The following is a 21,312-nucleotide window of genomic DNA, read 5'->3' as shown; positions in this document are numbered from 1 at the left end:
TTAGAAAATATACTAAATCTACAATACCACACTAAATATAAACTAAATATCTTTATTTCATATTTTTGTATTATCTCCATGAAAATTAAGCACATTTTCCATTAATAATTACTGTAAAACAACAACATCGAATTTAATTACACAATGATGTTTGATATCTTTCAACACACTTTGCATACATTAAATTTAGTAAAACAAGGAATACTACAATGTATAAAAATACTTTTTTTCACATTATACTAATAAAATAAGTCTTAATTTATTTATTTATATGAAACACCCTTCTTATCTTGCATCATGTAATATGTTTTTGTCGACTCTTAATGAAATAAAAGCAAGCAAAGTCACAAACTGAAACAGAACACAACGTGAACTCGAACAAAATGTCACGCATCGTTTGTTTTGTGCGTTTGCTTAGAGCTACGTGTTGCAAAATCCAGAGAGTCTGTACACGATATAACACAGGGGTAAGACACACACCAACACACTAAACACACAATCAAATGATCCCTTTTTCAAAGCACTAGGATATGCGGGAGAAAATCTGCTGATCTGCACACACACACACATATAAAGCCACATGTGCAGCCTGTGTGGGTGCAAAAGATCAGTCTTTAATTACGGAGCAGCCAGCGGCTTGCTCCACAAACTCTGCCTTGAACTTTGCTCAGAATGACAGGAATCGCCTGTACACACACACACACACACACACACACACACACACACACACACACACACAAACACACACACACACATACACACACACACACACACACACACACACACAAACACACACACTGGGGCTCAATCAAAGCATGGGTTGCCCATTGGCAACTACTGTTGCATACAAAGGGGGAAAAAATCTTAATGTTTCATCACCTCCACACACTGTTTGTGTGCCCATCATGGCCTAAAGTCGGACATAAAGGCCGCCTGTACTTCCACAAAGAACCGAAATGCCTGGCACAGACTGCACAGTGCTATATTTTCTGAAGTTTCCCCTCGCTTCCCAACCGCAACGGCACGTCTGCTTAAACAGTGAGAAAGCAAACAGTCTGTTACATTTGTCTCTGTCAGTATGACTTTCTTCCTTCGTCTGTAAACAAGTTCACTGAAGAAATAGTTGGTTTGGTTTTGTGTTCGTCTCGCTTATAAATTTAGGCAGTATGAGATATTGTATGTTCTGGATAATTTGCCAAAGGAAGCTTTCATCGCTCAGACTGAAAGACAGTATTTATTGCTCTTTAACAGACATTTCACTTCAGGGACCAGCTTTGTTTCTCCTAAAATTCATTTGGAGCAATAAAATGTACACCACTGAGACAGTGTAGAGCCAGTAGTGTAATATTATTACATCTCACACTAACAGAATATGAATGGCACAGCTCTGATCATCTGGTTTTGAAAAATTATAAAATTGTCATATTACAACCCCTGACTTGTATCTATTATCATCTTGTATCTTTTTAAATACATCAGCATTATTTTCACATTATAATAGCATTTCTATAATTATTTAAGTTAATAGTTTATTTCAGTACATCAAGATAAACTAAGATAAACATCAAGATAAACTAAATGAGCATGACAATTTTGGTTAGACAACTAGCTACAGTAAAGTTTTTATATTTTTTATTGTATTTCAGTTAACAAGTAATAGAAATATTTATGATTTTAGCTGTAGTGTACAATATTAACCTTACATAGCAGTGATTTGTTTTATGTTTGTTCTGCGAGAAAGCAAAATTGTCAATATAAATGTGGAAGAAGTAAAACCTGATTACAGAATTTTGTATTTTAGTGAATTTGAAATTTAGAGACATTGTAGAGATTTCTTCAAAATCTCTTTAGTTATTAGTGGAGACTATGGCAGAGATTTACAGTAAGACTCATGCATTTAGTTACAAATTACATGTAATCAAACAGACGGTGAACAACATTAACTGGAATGATTGTATATTGCAATTAAACTTCGCAATTGCGATTAAACGTTGCGATTAAGCTAAATTTGGTAGTTTTATATGTTGTTCCAGGGTTAGCAATCAGTGGATTTTGTTTCTTTCTATTGGGGAAGTAGGTTTATTTTTGGAGATTAGGACATTAAATTAGAAGCTTCAGTAATCTTTGCAGCTTACTTTCTCTAAATGTTGCATGTGGTCTGTGGAGGAGCTTTGAGTAGTGAACGTTCATCAAGCGCACATTTCAAAAGAGCAAAATAAATCCTTTTTTCCAGCAGACAGAAGCAGCTTACAACTGATGTGCTAACATGGCATCCCGGGGACTGATTTGTCTCCAACGGATGTGACCGTCAAGCTGGGCTCTGAACTTCTGCCACACCACTGAAGCATCTACGGGGAGCCATTGTTCATTGCTAAAACACACATGTTCAGGTGACAGTCCCATGGTGAACAGTGTGACACAAACGGCTGGTATTTCCTCAGCGAAGCATATGGAAATTGCAAGGTCAAGGCACGAGAGCCAACACACACATAACCACACAAATCTGTCTGTTGGCACACAAAGCAAATAAGTGGGAACAGAGGAACGGATCAGGTGGAAAACCACTTGAGCAATAAATCAGGAAGAGACCGAAAAGAAAGAGGAGTGAAAGAAGAGAGTGAAAAGCACATGCTCCACATGAGCGAAAGAAGGAAGCTGGAAGTGTCAAAGGTTTCGTCCTCCTGCTGCAGAAACTCTCTCTCACTTTGACACACCGACACATACACACCCATGTGAAGCATGCACATATCCGCTAACATACACCCTTAACCGGTTTTGGAGAGTAATGGCATTTATGTAATTTAATTACAAAATAAATGTAACTAATCCATTACAGTTACTGAGAACAAATGTGTAAATAAATTAGTTACTTTGCACAATGCCTACCCACATTTAGAGACTGCTTAGTTAAAGAGTTAGTTCACCCAAAAATGAAAATTAGCCCATGTTTTACTCACCCTCAAGGCATCCTAGGTGTATATGACTTTCTTGTTTCAGATGATTTCAATGGGAGTTATATAAAAAATGATCCACACTTTAGAATGGGAGTAGGCAGACTTTTTTTTCAACAGTCCAAAAGACATCAAATAAAGTGTCCACATTCACAATAAAACGTGCCTCACACAGCTCTGGGGCATGAATAAAGGCCTCCTGTAGCGAATCCATGCGTTTTTGTAGAAAAAAATATACATATATAAAATGTTATAAATAAGTTTTTCACTTCTGTTAACTGTCATACAAGGAAGTTGTTCCCTCGGTTGACGTAGTACATAGGCGTAGCATAAGCGCCGGTGCTTAGTGACAAACGTGGAAGCACAGTGGAGAGACAGCAAATTAGAAGAACAAAATGAGGATTTGTAAAAAATAATGTTGGAGGATTCCGATACAATCCAAGAGGAGACTGGTTCCCTATTGATACTTCACTCGTACTGTGTCTGCTAAGACGCTATGGGGAAAAATCATTTTTCTTCTATGCCTGGAGCCTTTTCAGTAACACAGTTTAACTGCACAGCCATTGGTTCCTGCAGTGAATTAAAAACGAAACAATGGCTCGGCAGCAGAGCTGCACGAGCCTATGGCAATGAAGCCATCTGGCTAAATAAGCAGGCATTCCACCATAGGATCCTCAGATTTCTTCTACTTCAGGGACGACGATGATCTTTGTTGATCTATGAGACTCAAAACCTGCTCACTATAGAAATACCTTGCAGTGGGTTTAGCTGAAACAGCGACCTTCTGCATGGTTAATTCGCTGCTCCTTCCGCCTCCTTCAGCGTCGCAGCAGCAACGGTCTCAGCTGATCGCCTGCCACCATCCGGCAAGCCTAAAAGAGCTTATTTCTAAGTAGGTAAGTTCTAAAAGAGCAATTTTCTAGCAATGATTTTGCAAATGTCACTTGGCGAGTGTAGCTTGTGCAGGGAACCCTGCATGATGCAGTGGAGTACTGAGTGTGTCGCCTGTCTTGGCAGACGGAATGCTCTCACTGAGAGCATGGGTCTCGCTCGTGGTCCGCCTTGAATGAAGGCAGCCCCGCTCTCTTGTTTCTCCTCGCTCAGCGAGTCTTGGAGAGAGAAACAGCAGAGTCAGGAAGATATGCAACAGGGTCTACGCGATCCCACGCCGGCCTAGAGCCCGCATGCTCGCTCTCCCCGCTGCACTTTGATCTGCTGTTGTGTCTTACATGTGAGGATTAGCATCCCTCATTACTTTACTTTACTTTACTTTATTGTCCACGTAGTGGAAATTTGTCTCTGGCTTCACATACATCAATACAACAACACATAACACATAAAATACAATACAAAGGGGGGAATTGTAATAAACATGTGAGGATTAGCATCCCTCATTACATCGAGCAGCTTAATCCTTCTATGTGGATCGAAGCATAACGCTGTCACCAATGATTCATATCGGAAATGGTCTGTGGCCCCGCCTCCACCACTCGCATGTTTCTCTCCTGCGTTACCTCGGAGGAGGAAAAGGTGAACTCACAGGGATGAGAGATCAGGCTTGAGTAATTTCACACCGGCAAAGCCCCCATGTGCATCACTCTCCACGCAGCTCTTTGATCTACCATTTGTCGAGCATCTTAATCCTTCTGAGTGGATCGTAACAGAACACTGTCACCAATGATTCATATCGTTGACAGCTTCGACTTGAGCACGCCTCTTAGGCCACGACCACTCTGAGGCAGCACTTACTAAAGTCGTCTGTTCTCTACAAGAGTATATGTCTTGATCTGCTTTGCTCACGGTTAGCCTTCTTCACTGAAGGAAGCCTCACTCCTCCCCTCGTCTGCTACGAGTGGATCTGAGAGAATGCGTGCAGCACTTTTGATCTGCCTGTGTGTTAACACAAAGATCATCAGTACCCCTCTTCTAATGAGTGGTTTGATTTTTTTAGGCGGACTGAAGGAGAATCCTGTTACTAGTTATTATTATCACTGATAACTTCAGATAGATGCGTCTGGGCCATGCCCACGCTGAGGCAGCATGAACATTAAGTCTAGCAAAGCATTTTTTTTGAAAGCACCCCATTCAGTTCTGGGTGCCTAAGGCAATATGTTGTTGTGAATACTAGGGCCATTCATGCACCCACACAACTATCCGCTGTGATAGAGGGAAAAAAAAATGCAAAAATTTTCAAAGGAGAGCATATATTTTCTCTTCAATACGACCCCTAGGCGGGGGCCTAGGCCTGGAAGGCCATCCCGGGGTGATAGACTGGTTCTTGGGGATAATAAAACAAGGCTATTCACTTCAATTCACTCGAAGACTCTCGAAATTCAGCAGCATGGTTCCCACCTCAGTTAAAGGTGCACACGTCCTGCACTCTGAGGTGATGAATTTTCTGGTAAAAAGAGCCATAGAAATGGTTCCTCCAGCTCAGAGCAAGTCAGGCTTCTACAGCCACTTAGAATGCCTGGGACTCAGGGTCAATTTTGCCAAGAGCTCACTGTTCCCCAGTCAATGTATATTGTTCCTGGGAACAGTTCTCGACTCAGCCCAAATGAGGGTGGTAGTCACACCAGAACGTGCACTGGGTATTGGCACTGCTTAAATTGCTATTCTGGTAGAGCGACTCTTGGTATGGGCTCAGCTCAACTTGGGTTCACTGAGAGAAACGCATGTGCCGAGCAGGTTGAACCAAGGTGCAGACATAATATCTCGGAGCAATGTCCCCTCAGACGCTCAAAAGCGGTTCAAAGAATCTGGGAGGAAGGACAGGGATGCGTTGGCCCACAAAATACCTGGTCCCTCTGGGCCCCCTTTGGTGCTTAAGGCAAGTTAAAGTATTAGTCGTTCCTCTAGCATAGCATGGCGGGATTCTACTGGTTCCCATAGCGTCTGGGCAGATGCAGTACTAGTGAAGTATTGATAGGAACGTATTCGGTTACTAACGTAACCTTGGTTCCCTGAGATATGAAAATGAGTAATGCATTGTTGGCCATGCTATGTAGCTGTACAACTCAGTCGTTGCTTCAGTCGAAGTAACCTGAGGATCCTATGGCGGAAAGCCCACTTATATAGCCAGATGGCCCCTCCCATTCTGGCGGGCTCTGGAGGACTTTGTCGCCATTGGTTTGTTTTTAATTAACTGCACGAACCAATGGCCAAGCAGTTACACTGCGTTATTGAAAAGGCTTTAGTCATCTGAGAAAAAGCCTTCCCCATAGCATCTTATGAGATGCAGTACTTGTACTTGCCTAGAAATGTACAATGTTAAAACATAAGTGGCAAGTAAACGACAGCGCAAAAATACGTGCATTCAATAGCGGGTAAATTTGACCCACTGGCGCTTATAAATGCCCAGTTTTTTTATCTGGTTTTATCTAAATAATTAACAAAATTGAATTGTAAATTGTATAATTTTAGTAAAAGTAAATGACTGGGAGATTTTACATCTGCTATGTACATTTGAAAAACAACCACAGGTAAAATTGACCCTGTAGCGGTTGTAGTATTAAAACGTTTTAAATAAATATATATATATATATATATATATATATATATATATATATATATATATATATATATATATATATATATATATATATATATATATATATATATATATATATATATATATATATATATATTTCTTTTTTTTTTTTTTTTTACAAAAACACATCAATATGATACAGGAGGCCGTTATTAACCCTCCAGAGTTGTGTGAGGCACATTTTATTATGAATGCGTGGGCTTTATTTGATGTCTTTTGGACTGTTGAAAAAAAAAACTGCTTACTCCCATTCTAAAGCTTGGAAGAGCAAGGATAATTGTTTAATATAACTCCCGTTGGATTCGTCTGAGGAGAATTAAGTCATATACGCATAAGATGCCCTGAGGGTTAGTAAAACATTGGCAAATTTTCATTTTTGAGTGAACTAACCCTTTAAGTGATGCTATTGATTGGTTTTCATGTTTGAATTTGCAGCGCACATAATTAGTGTTGAGTACTACTGTAAGGTTAACCCTGGATAGTTTAAATGTTTGAAAATGATTAACATTTGAAAACATTTGAAAAGTGAGAACAAAAACGTTCAAAATTTAGAAAAAAGTAATCAAAAATTAGCAGATATAATCAGTTACATTGCTTTAAAAAATAAATTGAAATTGTTACGCGACATTACATTTTGAACAGGGTAATTTATAATCTGTAACCCATAACATTTCCAAAGTAACCTTCCCAACAATGCACTTACCCACAGGGCCGGTAGGTGAAGACAATGTAGCTCTCTTCTGTTGTTCTCTCGATGAACGTCACACATGTGTGTTTTTCCCAGTGTCTCATGGCCTGTCTGAATATGGCTCTCTGGCTACCTGTACAACACACATAGGACTAGCAGTGAGCAGGGCGATCAAACTTTAAGGTACTGAGACATTTTTGTGATTTCTTGTGGACAAAAACAACCACTATCTGTTGTCAATAGTGTAGCTATTATATAAATCAGAGCTCAGATAGTTGATAGCAAATTTGCATGACGACTTGAAGCTGTTGCGAAATATAAATCCCACACAGAATTCCAAATTCATGTGGATTCCTATGAAAGTAACGCAATTTTGGCAACAAAAATTGTCAAACAACAATGAATTTGTCTGGACCCCACAGTATAAATAATTTTAACTCTTTCCCTGCAATTGATGGAATACTCCAGCTTCCTGTATTTTCACTGATATACACTAGGAGGTGCTATTATGCATCTTCTGAAAAGAACATTGAATCCCTGGATCAAAACATGGCGAAAAAGTAGAAACAAGCAATGGCATATGTAAGCATATGCTTATGTAAAATAATGTGATCAATCAAAAAACATATAAATCATAATGGCCAAATGTTACCGAATGAAATGTTGATCCAGGAAATGGTATAGGACCGTGAAAGCTTTGAGGTGTTGATGGAATTGATCTATTCCATATATTTTCTGATTATCATTCTGAATCTAATCCAGACAGTCTTTTGACAAAAACGCAATTTTCGCAATTGATTTTTTTCAAATGTTGATAGAAGAATGCATGAAGTTTTCTGTTTGTTTTGTTTAAAGCAGAGGCTCATATGGAAGCAAAATAATGACTTATGTCTTTGAAACAAAAAAGCATGCTGAATAGCACTAACTGAAAAATAATGCATTGAATTAACAGTTCTTGCATTTTAATGCCTTGAATTTCCAGGGCTTGCATTGTTAAGTCCTGAAATTTTATATAGTTGTTCATTTAAGCTGTGAATATTTCAATTAAAAATATTTCACACACCTTTTCATAATTAAAAAATCAATAATTCATATTCACGTTCCAGAATTCACTTCCAAAATATTAAATCGGTTAAAAATACGATGTATAATATTCAACAGGCAAATTTCGGTCCGTTTTATTTCACTTTCCAAATTCGCTTCCACAAATTCAGTGGTTAAAATTCGGCAGATAATTTGCCCTTTCACATCCGGGAGCTGCAGGAATAGCAGTAGAGCACAGAGGCATAATCTCCAACTGCTGTCAGTTGCTCACCAACAGGTGGTGCAAGCGGCTGTTAAATAAGGCCAAAGCAACAGGTGGATTAAGTAACACAGTTACAAAAACTGATCTGCAGAAATTAAGCAAGCGCTAAGTAGAAGTTTTGATTATCGGGGCATGTGGAAAAGCTGATTGTGCGTATGTTTATTTCAACCTCTTTGCTGTTACCAAGTAAGCAGCTATGTTCAGCAGTTCCTTCATCTTGGCTGAGCTTTCAACGTTGTTACGGGAAAGGATGAAGCTGAATGTTTAGTTCTTGTCACATGACCTGCGGTGCGCTTGCGGCATTCTGAAAGTTGAGATGTATTTAACTCGATGCTGTTCGGACGCGCCTGGAAAAAACGGGCGCGTCGCACCGCGTGCGCATCGCGACCGCGTCGCTTCCATTATGAGTGCGCATACCGCGCGCCTACATTGGAAATAACGAACTTGAGCATGCAAAAGACGCGATAAGTGAACGCCCCCTAAGAACTGCGGTCTTCTACAGTACTTCAAATATGCCGTGGAGAATCACAGAAAGTGACCGAATTCAAGAACATTGTTGCAGCATCTCTCATGCAACGAATAAACACCGCTAACTTGGAGAATACAGTGAAAACTCCTCCTCTCGCGTCTGCCCTAGACCCTCGGCACAAACATCTCAGGTTTCTCGATGAAAACATGAGAGAATTAAGAAAAAAAACTTTATTTGAACATTATCAGAACATTTTCCTTGATGCAAGTGGTGCGGATGCAGCCGCCATCACCAACGATGAAGAGGATGCAATAACAACTCGTAGGAAAAGGCTGGAAAAGGCTGAGCCAGTACTTCAGCGATGATTACAGAGAGTCCAGCCGAGACGAGTGGGAACAGGTCTTGCTGTAGCCATGTATTCCATGTATTCCACCAGATGAGGATCCCATTCAGTGGTGAAACGAAAACACGAAGCGCTTCACAAAACTTATTCGCTTAGCACACCGTTATTTGTGAGTCCCGACAACGTCTGTGCCGTCAGAGCGCGTTTTCTCCGCGGCTGGCCTTATTGTTAACAGACTAAGGAGCCGACTTTCCCCCAATCATGTTTACATGCCCGTATTTCTTAACAAGAACATTTGAAAGAATAGAAAAAAAGAAAAAAAGATTTGCTGACAGTTTAAAAGTTAAGTGTACAATAGCCTAATTGCTGCAGGCTGCTTTACGTTTTTTCTTTGTTCACTTATTATTATTTTTTTGCTTTTAATCTGTACTTTTATTTGTTTGCACGCATTGTTAAAGGTTTTCAGCTACAAAACACGATGTGTAATGTTCAAGCTTATTGTGTGTAAGCTTGTTCAAAATGACGAAAACAAATGTTGCTGAAAAATGTCTGACTCATTAAACTTAATTTAAATAAACGAATATTCGAGTATTCTTTTTTTGTGAGCTCAAATAGTCGAATGTGATATTTGTGGAAAACACCCATCCCTAGTAAGTCAGTCTTGTATCTAGCAATGTACTACAACTGTTGGAACATGAAAACCCTTTCCAGGGATCTTTAATATGTAAATGATTGTATACTGTAAATATATGAAGGGAGGTATTGGCAAAATCTCACCTGTAGAAAATCACTATGAGAAATACAAGATTAAGAATTTGACTGTGTTATTTAGAATTTTAATTAAAACACATTGGACCTTTTAACCCAGTCAGTGGAATTGTCAGACGGTCCCTTGGGTGCGGTAGCACGTCAATAATTTCTTCAGTTTACATTTTCAGAATATACCTAGATTGTTTTTAACTCATTTTTTTATGTTAATATAAATTGGTTGCATATTGTTAAAACTAATCATGGTATTGATATCTTTGTGTGACTGTCGACTTTATAGACCAGTGGTAATGGAAATCAATTATAAAGAAAATGCAGCGCATTGGATTCTTTTTGATCCCATTTGCTTGCCTGTATATAGTTTGCATAATCCTCAATAAAATCTATTCTGAGATCTGAGGTCTTATATCACAGTATTATTTGACTGAGAAGCGTTACTCTTCATTGGGGAATCCTGGAGTGTGACGTGAGGGGATCCCCAGTATTACAGCACAGCGACGCACAAGCCATGACACAAAGTTAGGCAAACTAAACAACCGAAAGCAATATGCGTCTTCCTTAGATGTAATGTTAGTTCTGTAATTCAGCGTTGGGTAAAACACCATTATAATCTCCTTTGAATGGATTGCCATTTTGAAATAAATTTAGTAGCAGAGCTACTGAAAGCGATTTTTTTTGTGCTGCAAATCCATTTATCCTTTGCTGAAATTTCCGCGTCTTCATGGAGAGAGCGCGTCATTGTTTCTTAGCCTCAGGAGCGCTTCTGCCCGAGCACTTTGGAAAAAAGGAGAAAGCGGCGCACATAGCCTATTCCACGCGTTATTAGGCGCGATATGTGAATGGCCCCTTATTCATTCATTAATTATTTTTTAAATAAATTAAATTATTTTATATATATAACATGCACTTTTTCTTGTTCCGTAACTTGCGTTCATATCCACATCTGTCTGTATATAGTTTGCATCATCAGTAAGATGTGAGTTTGTCTTTAAATCGCTGTCACTGTTAGTGCGCTGAGCCACGTGTTTTCTTTTCTTTAACAGATTTCTGAGGGAAACCGCGTGAAACCTTGAGCGTTCGTTCATATTTTACATCTGCTTAACTGTCTATATAGTTTGCATAATCATCAATAAAATGTCTTCTGAGATCTGAGGTCTTATATCACAGTATTATTTGACTGAGAAGCATTACTCGTCATTGGGGAATTCTGGAGTGTGACGTGAGGGGATCCCCAGTATTACAGCACAGCGACTCACAAGCCATGACACAAAGTTAGGCAAACTAAACAACCGAAAGCAATATATGTCTTCCTTAGATGTAATGTTAGTTCTGTAATTCAGCGTTGGGTAAAACACCATAATAATCTCATTTGAATGCTGCTTACTTGGTAACAGAAAAGAGGTTGAAATAAACATACGCACAATCAGCTTTTCCACATGCCCCGATAATCAAAACTTCTACTTAGCGCTTGCTTAATTTCTGCAGATCAGTTTTTGTAACTGTATTACTTAATCCACCTGTTGCTTTGGTCTTCATCAGAAGCCGCTTGCACCACCTGCTGGTGAGCGACTGACAGCAGATGGAGATCATGCCTCTGTGCTCTACTGCTATTCCTGCAGCTCCCGGATGTGAAAGGGCGAATTATCTGCCGAATTTTAACCACTGAATTTGTGGAAGCGAATTTGGAAAGTGAAATAAAATGGACCGAAATTTGCCTGTTGAATATTATACATCGTATTTTTTAACCGATTTAATATTTTGGAAGTGAATTCTGGAACGTGAATATGAATTATTGATTTTTTTATTATGAAAAAGTGTGTGAAATATTTTTAATTGAAATATTCACAGCTTAAACGAACAACTATATTACATTTCAGGACCTAAAGATGCAAAACCCTGGAAATACAAGGCATTAAAATGCAAGAACTGTTAATTCAATGCATTATTTTTTCAGATAGTGCTATTCGGCATGCTTTTTTGTTTCAAAGACATAAGTCATTATTTTACTTCCATAGGCTCAGTTCTTTCTTTTGACATATTGCATCTTCAGAAATACTATCAACAAAGTATTCCAGGTGCAATGAAATGTTGTTTGATAACTAGCAACTTTTTTCAAAAGATTCTGGAGGGAAAAGAGTTAAATAACAATATTGTAATAATATATGTCATAATATTGTGGTTCTTTTCGCAAAGTCAACCAAAAAATAAAAAATAAAAAAAAGATGAATTTGTGATTTTTATTTTTATTTTATTTATATCAGTATGGTAAGTTCAAAACAAGTTTGATTAATAAATAAATAAATAAATAAATAATCTAAAACTTAGTCAGAATACATTACCTAAAATAAACAGATTACGTTAAGTAATAGACTACAGTTTGTGAGTAATCTATCCAGCTCTCTATAATCATGGAACTTAATAATCAAACAGATGTTATCAATCACATGTTGTTGTTTTCGACTCAATCTTAAGCATGAAAAGCTGTGCATGTGTACATGACTTACCGCTGAAGTTCCCGCTGATGACGTAAGGAATGACGCCCTCGGGCCAAACCCTCTCAGATCTGGACGTCGCTGCCCTCTTCTTGCGATGGGAAGCTGTATTGTTTGTATTCGTCTCATTGGAAAGTGAACCTACCATTTCCAACATGAGGGTTTAATTAGGAAACCATCATCTGGAACATCATCATCTCGAGTTTCAGAGAGAGAAAGCTTATATATCACCTTCTAATCTTACATTTACATTTAAATAAATGCAAACCCACTTATGCAAAGTTGTAAGGGCCTGTTCCACTACATGTTGTTCTGTTTGGGAATGTGGGAACTGTTTCTCGACAGGCTTTTCTCTTTTGGTTCAATAACGTATGGTTTCAAGTTCTCTTCCTGAGTCTTTGATTTAAGCCAATTAAGCCTGACACAAAGTTTATATAAAGCAGACACATGCACTCAAACATGCACACTTACCCGCATCTGTGGGATTCAGAACTGTGACTGTTCTCTCTGCTAAATTCACAATACGGTCCACTTTAAACATGCGCATATCTTCCTCATCCAGCGCAATATCTCCGAGATAAGCAACTGAAACAAACACAGAGAAGACTGCTATCAATTTCTCAAGAATGGTTCCATAGCCATTCATTTTTAAAGTAACAATTATGTTAATTATCATAAACACTAATTTTTAAAAAAGGAACAGATTTTGTGGTATCTAGTTAGCCAATACAAAATAAATAAATAAATTGTTTTGAAACCAATAAATAAATCACAAATATATGCATTATATATGTATACTTTACTGGTTTAAAGTTTAAGAGGGATAAGATTTTATTGATACATTACTTCTTTCAAAAAACTTTTAAAAATCTTACTGACCCCAAACTTGTGAGCTGCATATAATATATAGTACGTTTCTAAGTACATTTGGTTGGTTAGTTCAAATAACTAACCTCAAGTATGAGCAATTGTACAAGTGATGCTTGCTTTAGTATGAATCAACTTTTGTACTTCAAATAACTATAAGCCCTTTTGCATCATTCACATTATTTGTGCATTTGTTTATGTGAGCTAACTGATGAGTAGTGATTGGTGTGAAATCTAATATTGCACATTTACCAGAATCTTTTTCCTACAAGAGTCCAGTGAGCTGATAGACAACAAATCTTTTTTAAATGATCCTCGACGATGCCAATTATAGCTGGGGTCATCACTCATGCCATGATAGATAAATCATCCATCAAAAGAGAGAAGCTGATTAGCGACGTTGACGATGACTGCACGCTTCTAAAGATCTACACAACAGGATGCTGCTGACCTACATGAGAATCATCAGGAGCTAATTGCATCTTTAGAAGCAGTGCCACTTTGATTGGGATTGAGAGAATCAACAGAATCTTCAGATTTAAGGGCAGCTAATTAACATGTGCAACAATGATTCAATAAATTACAACTAAATGGAAGCATATTCTTCACATTTGTGGCATTCCTTTTTTGGTTTCACCTGTTTTGATAATATAATATAATGTAATGTAATGTAATGTAATGTAATATAATATAATATATGTAAACACATACATACATACATACATACTGTACATACATATATATATGTATATATATATATATATATATATATATATATATATATATATATATATATATATATATATATATATATATATATGTGTGTGTGTGTGTAATATATATATTATTATATAATATTACATATTAATATGATATATTATATTACTGTTTTCTGTTACTGTAATCATCTTAAAGCGGTTTTACAGGGAACATGGCTTTAAAATCCCCAGCCAGCAAGATAAAGATGACAGTATATCTGCCAGTTAAAAGACACTGAAAAAAAAACACACAAAGCCTTAAGAAACACTGAATGCTTTTCCAGAACCGCTCAATGAACGATTACATGATCATACACACGTGCATGTCATCCACAAATTTGTCTGCTAAGGTTAACCATTATAACAAATGACCACATTACATTTTCTATCAAAAAAATAAGCTAGTTTTTGTGACTAATGTAAATTCATAATGAATAATATTCCCATGTCCTCTAATACCCTATGAGGCTTTCACAAGTTATCAGTTTTAAAGCATCAGCAATGTTTCGTATCCAAGGTGCTTCAAAGTTTGTTCCAAAAAAACAAGGTATTACAATGATATCTTAAAAAAAAAAGAAAAAAAAAGAAAAGAAAACGTGTGTCTTAGTCATAAACGCAGTTATCCAAATACATCTGTGTACTATATCTTGTTTGGGCAAGACAATGCTACACATTGTTTAGCTAGCCTACACCTGGAAAGTAGCACACAATCTTTTTCTTAAGTTTCAAAAAAAAAAGTTACAAAAAAAATAAAGACACTTTATAAGACTCGTAACACAGGCTATTTGCTTTTATATGCACAGTGCAGTGGCAGTGTGTATTTGTGTGTGTGTGTGTGTGAGGCCCAAGGCTAGTGTTTTTTAAAAGCCTATGAACGTTAGCATGTTTTCTGGATTTACGGTGTATTCCAGGAGATGTGTGTGCATGTGAAAGCACAGGATCAAACGGGACGTCCACCCCCTTCTAACCCACCCTGGGGCAGTGGGGCAGAGACCTGCAGCTTCCTGCACTGCACAGTCAAGCCAATTATTCTTTAGAGTAGCAGTCTGCTGCCGCAGGGTTGTGTCAGAGTATTCAGATACCTTATTTATTGGTGTCACACACGTAACAGTATTAAGCAACACTGAAACGGCTGTTTGCCTAGCTATGAGACAGCTTGTTCTAACCCAGTTTCCAAAGACTTGGAAATGTTTTGTCTGTTCACACTTACATTGAAAATGCTCTGCAATGTGACAATATAACACTAAAGAAGTACATAACTGGAAAGTTGAAAAGTTTGGGGGCAGTACGATTATTATTATTATTTTTTTTTTAGGAAATTAATAATTATTTTCAGCAAGGATGCATTAAATTGATCAAATGTTAGAGTAAAGACTTTGATAATGTTACAAAATAATTATATTTCAAGTAAATGGTGCTCTTTTGAACTTTCCATTGATCAAAGAATCCTGAAAAATCAAATGCATCACGCTTTCCACAAAATTACCACAAAACTGTTTTCAACAGTGATGACAATCAGAAATGTTTCTCAAGCAGCACATCAGCATATTAGAATGATTTCTAATGAAATCTAAATGACTCACTGAATAATTGTTTTAATGAACTTATTGCGAGCAGGTGTTCCTACTCAATCTGAATCAAGCTGAAGCATCACATGAGCAATGCTGTCTGAACTCATTGGTAGTTGTGCATCACATCACAGAGCATGTGGGAATAAAAGATCAACTTTGTTTGATCACCAACAGTCTCTGACAATCAACTCAATTTCCTTATTTCCACAGAAAACTGAAAGACCTAGATTTGTGCTGCCTTCACAAATCACTGTCACTGTAAACGATTAGAACGCTTGAGTGTAAAACTACACAATATAAACAACAAAGCAGCTTTTTGCTAATCTATTCTGTTACTGGTTAGAATCATTTCTAGTATGAAGATCAGTGCTGAGGATCTGGCCAGCTCTGTAGGTCTGCAGACAAACTTCACTGAACCCCGGTCTAAAAACAGAACTAAAAACAGTCGACAGAGCTGAAATGACAGGGTTGTACTTCTCAAAGCACATCCACAGACAACCACAGGCCATGAGAGGCAATGCTGATGAAGCTCCAAAGAAAACAGCTGCGACAAGAACAGTTTGATGATATTGTAAATCGTCTTGAATTAACTGGACTATTTTGCTTTTAAGATGACACTAGATATTTTTCTGGAATTCTAGAAGATGTGATTTTGTTTGCGAACTGCAATCTCTCTGTGTCTCTCGTTTGAGAGTAGTTCATATGATTTGTTACTTTATATGAGGCTGCGTTCTAACACTGACCAAAAACAAAGGTGTAAATTATCACTGACAAGACCAGACAAGATCAGAAGATGGTTCTGGAGAAACATGCCAGAACCTAAAAGATCCTCTCACTAACCCTAACATCCTTCGCAAATGTGCGCGCGCCCACACACACACACAGATAAAAGAGTGTTGATGAAAGAGAAGGGGCTAACAGCGACTGATGAAGCCATACAGCGTGGCATTAATAGATCAGACCATAAGAGTGTGAGATCTCCAAAGCATGCTCTCATAAGAGCCAGCTACCAGATGTCAGAGAGTACACGGAGAACTCTGGAGACTGTGGACGCAGGCAGATGTTTTTCACTCTCTACTGCGTGAAATGATGCATAAATAAATCCTTATCTGGGAATCACAAATGACTGTGATTGGTCCATCCTGACCAGCGCTGAGAACACTAACAGTAACATGCTGCTTCACTGGTTTGTATTTATTTATTTTTTTTACCTCTTTTTCTCAGAAATGCAAGATATAAACTTAGAATTTTAAGAAAGAAAATCAGAAAAGTGAGATTAAAAGTTGCAATTAACTTTTCATTTTCATTTTATTTAATTTTTTCATAACTTTTGATGACTGCAACATAATATATATATATATAAAATTACTAAATTATATTGTTATTCACTGTATTTATCTGCAAAACTGAAAAGTAATAAAACAGTCAAGTTCTGTGTGAAAAAATAAAATAAATAATAATTAAATACATTTTAAATACATTTTCTTTTCCAATGTTGAAAACAGTTGTGCTGCTTCATATTTTTGTGGAAACCGTGACATTTCTTTTTCAGAATTCTTTGATGAATAGAAAGTTAAATCATACATCATGCATTTTTTTCATACCATTAAAACCTTTTAACTGTAGTGTGTATACACATATATGATACATACAGATTATAATAATAATAATAAATATATATATATATATATATACATATATATACATATACACACACACATATACATATTCTGTATATAAAATAAGAGTATTTAAGTGCATAGGGTGTATAAAGGAACCCACAAAAATTGTACATGAAAAAGTACCCCTCCCCCCCCCCCCCCCCCCCACGACTGAAAACCCAAACAAACAGTTGCGAGGCCACCAGCCTGTGTCTGATCTCACAAACCTGGACTCCAAAGGCACCGACAGCAGCAGCACCAGAGAGCGCCAGCGACACACAGCCAAACCTGCAAGAGATCCCCAACCCAGGGACGCAATCCCCCATATCTGCACAAGCCCCTTAATCTAGCGTGTAATTGTGCTCCATCAGATGCCAGGACTGGCGAGAACAAGTGCCCAAACAGCAGCCCAGCCCCTCTTCTTTCATTTCTCCGTCCAGTTCTTCCAGCGACGCATTTTATCTGAATTTCCTCAAGGGATTCCTGTTTTAATCCCCTCTGTCTTTCTAGCTCAAAATCCTCACCAACAAAATCCCAATCCTCCAGCTTTCTATACACCCAAATGAAAAAGATCTTATCGGAGCGCAAGCACGAGGCCTAAAAGGATTCACGTTACAAATCTGAAGCACAATGGCTGTGAACTAATGAACTGCAGCGAATGTACCAAAAGAGGATCTATAAATGACACCAGAAAAGATTGGACGTGGAATAAAGGAGTGTGGTGGCAGATTGGGGTTTGCTGCTGGTCTTTATCCAGACACATTTATTACAGAGACACTCAACAGCTGCAGCAGAAGCTCAGAACCCACTGCATGCTTTTGATTTAACCACAATTGTTTGGGGCTCGAAAGTTTTCATTTCGTTTTGCCATTTTAATGTGCACTTGTTTATGTTGCACTAGCTGATATGACAATAATCTTGGACTATACTGACAACCAGTGGCATGGATGGTGCTTAATGCAAAATCAAAGATTTTGTATGAAAAATATAAAAATAAAACATATTTACTATTGATCAAAAGTTAAGTGTCTGTAAGATTTTGTAAGGCTTTTAAAAGAAGACTCTTCTGCTCACCAAGGCTGCATGCATTTGATAAAAAATACAGGAAAAACAGTAATATCATTAAATATTATTTAACTTTCAAAAATAAACTTATTATTATTATCAATGTTGAAAACAATTGTGCTGCTTCACATTTTTGTGTAAACCGTGATTGTTTTTTTTTTCTATTTGATGAATAGAAAGTTTAAAAGAGCAGCATTCTTCTGTGTTAATCAGTCACAGTTATGATCTGATGCCACTGAAGTCAAAATAGCAAATATATCAGTCTATCACGAAAACTGACACTCAGGAAGCTATTTTTCTCATCTAAGCAGACCTCAAAATGTGCAAGGCCTTTTAATCATGGTCTCCTGCTCACAACTCATTGTCTGTCTGCAGTAATCTACACAATTATGACTGTCGATCACACCCTCCACCACCCATGAAGAGAGATTTGCTGAGGAGACAGAGAGTAAAAGCCATTAAAAAGAACAACACAAGCTCTCCCGTAGATTGATTGGGTTTGAACGCCTAGATTTGATACTTTTAAGAGGATATGTAATTGTGGTCCAGCTGGGCAAAGCTTTTTGTCTCATGTGTTTTTCATTGCCTGACCTCTCTTGATGATCACGTTGGCTCCAAACACAACAGCACTTTCATTAACAAAAGCCAGTTTGGCACCAGTTTCACCTAGACTGGTTTCTATTCAGAGCCCGAGGGGATCACATGTGAGGTCTAGACAGGTCTTGAAGTTACCACCCACAATATCAGAGATTTCAGGCCTTCAGCATCTCTGAGGTGAACAGTGGGAGCGTCTGGGCTGGGGGTCGTAAGGCAGACGCACGTTAGACTACAGGCCTGCTGCGCATGAGAATAGCTGTCACCTCCTGAAATCTAAACGCACTATTCACATTCATCAGGACCTCGGCTATTAGGCAGGTCTGGGTTCACTATCCCAGTTTCACTTAACGTCACCAGTAGGTGCAAAATCAAGCAGCCCGGGATTTAGTATATTTATTTATGGTAAATTAAATTGAACATAAACTGTTAATTACTTCTTTTTTTTTTTTTTTACAGTAAAAATATTTATTACAACACCATTAAACCCCCCTCCCCACTCCAAAAAAGAATACTTAACCTACTTAAAATACTAACATACATACCTATACATACATATTTTAAGTATTTCAAGTATTCCTTATGTCAGTTACTCTTCATATCATTTATTTTTTTCATTATCTATTTATAAATATAAAGACATTTACGATTTACATTAAAGGATCACTGCTACATCTTAATGTATAGATATAATTTATATGCAATTAAATTTCAAGTTTTCTATAATTTTATTATAATCTCATAAAATAAAAAACTTTATGTTATACACACAGTATATAATTAAATTATATAATTATTAAAAACCCTTCACTGTAAATGTCGTTCGTTTATATGAAAATAATATTTTTACAACAAAAATATTTATACTGATCATAAATAAGTGAAATGCAGTAAAAATACTTGATTCTCTATTAAGTAAATAATAATAAAACACAAGTAAAATGTTCAGATGCATTGCAGTAATGAGAATTTGGGGAGGCAGATAAGGCATAATGTGTATATATATATATATATATATATATATATATATATATATATATATATATATATATATATATATATATATAAATTCTCGTTTTCTTTTTTCTTTAAGTAAAGTATTATTTAACTAATTTATTATTATTTCATGTTGTAGTGAACTGTGAAACTGTGACCTGGACATAGACTAGTGAGATTCCTTCAGATAATTTCCAGGAAAATGCTGTCGATTAAGAAATAGTGTCAAGGAAATATTTACAAGTATGTACAAATCCGTTAATAAACTGACATTTCCCTGGAGAAAAACGGCATCTCTAAACACATTTCTTCTCTGGACAGACACAGATGGTGCTGAGCGTTCGTGTTAGGACCGCGGGATGAGGGAATCTTGTAAACAGTGCACCCCTTCACTCGTCTCTCCTGTAAAAACACTTCCAGCTGTTTTTCCTCAGCAAATGCTTACCTTGACATTTCCTGACACTGCAATTTGGACATCAGGCAGCAGAAGCCCACTCGGCTGCTGCTTTTGAAGGGCCTAATCAGAGTTTGTGTCCCAGACTAGACTCCAGCCACGGACTGGGGAATGGGCTTTATGTGTCGCCTTCAGGGATTGTCCGAGGGAGGCCGGGATGAAGAAAGTGCGATAGAAGGGCGACTGCTTTCAGACGGCTAGACTCTCAGACGGCCCGTGGGATAGTCTTTGACTTCTGAAGGCACACGACCAAAGAGATGCCAGCCATTTGGAAAACAAACAGGTCGTTCATCGTGCTCCCAGTCGTACTTGATCTCCACATTAGTTTCTGAAGTACAGTCTACCATTCAACAGTTTGGGGTCAGAAAGGTGTTTTCTTAAGAACTTTTGATCAATTTAACGCACCCTTGCTGAATAAGAATTATAGTAAAAACTTTGTTTTACAAATACAGTACATTGTTATAAAAAAGATTTTGTTTCAAATAAACACCGTTTTTTAAACTTTCTAATCATCAAATAATAAAAAAAATAAAAATACAATGTAGGCCTATAATAAATTTACACCAAGATATTAAGCAGCAGCACAACTGTTTTCAACATTGATATGAACAAGAAATTATTATTATTTTTTTTTTTTTTTTTTTTGAGAAGCAAATCAGTATATTAGAGTGATTTCTGAAAGATCATGTGACACTGAAGGCTTTACATTTTACAATATATTAAAACTTTTAAAAATTGCAATAATCTTTCAGAATATTACTGTGGTATTACTTTTCAAA

General features: G+C 37.2%; 1 protein-coding gene across 2 annotated transcripts in view; it reads right to left on the bottom strand.

Moving 5' to 3' along the window:
• The window catches only part of LOC132097426 (bone morphogenetic protein 1-like), a 74,468-nt gene that overhangs the window by 35,467 nt on the left and 17,689 nt on the right, over positions 1-21,312 (bottom strand). For both annotated transcript variants that reach the window (XM_059503130.1, XM_059503131.1), the window contains exons 2-4: positions 13,039-13,152; positions 12,580-12,708; positions 7,205-7,322 (exon numbers count right to left, since the gene is read on the bottom strand). In XM_059503130.1, the coding sequence (XP_059359113.1) occupies positions 7,205-7,322; positions 12,580-12,708; positions 13,039-13,152 (361 nt within the window). The remainder of the gene's footprint in view (positions 1-7,204; positions 7,323-12,579; positions 12,709-13,038; positions 13,153-21,312) is intronic.

The sequence above is a fragment of the Carassius carassius genome, chromosome 21 (genome assembly GCF_963082965.1).
Source record: "Carassius carassius chromosome 21, fCarCar2.1, whole genome shotgun sequence".
NCBI classification, from domain to species: Eukaryota; Metazoa; Chordata; class Actinopteri; order Cypriniformes; family Cyprinidae; genus Carassius; species Carassius carassius.
The sequence above is the reverse complement of the archived record's forward strand: the minus strand, read 5'-3'. Positions and strand labels throughout refer to the sequence as shown.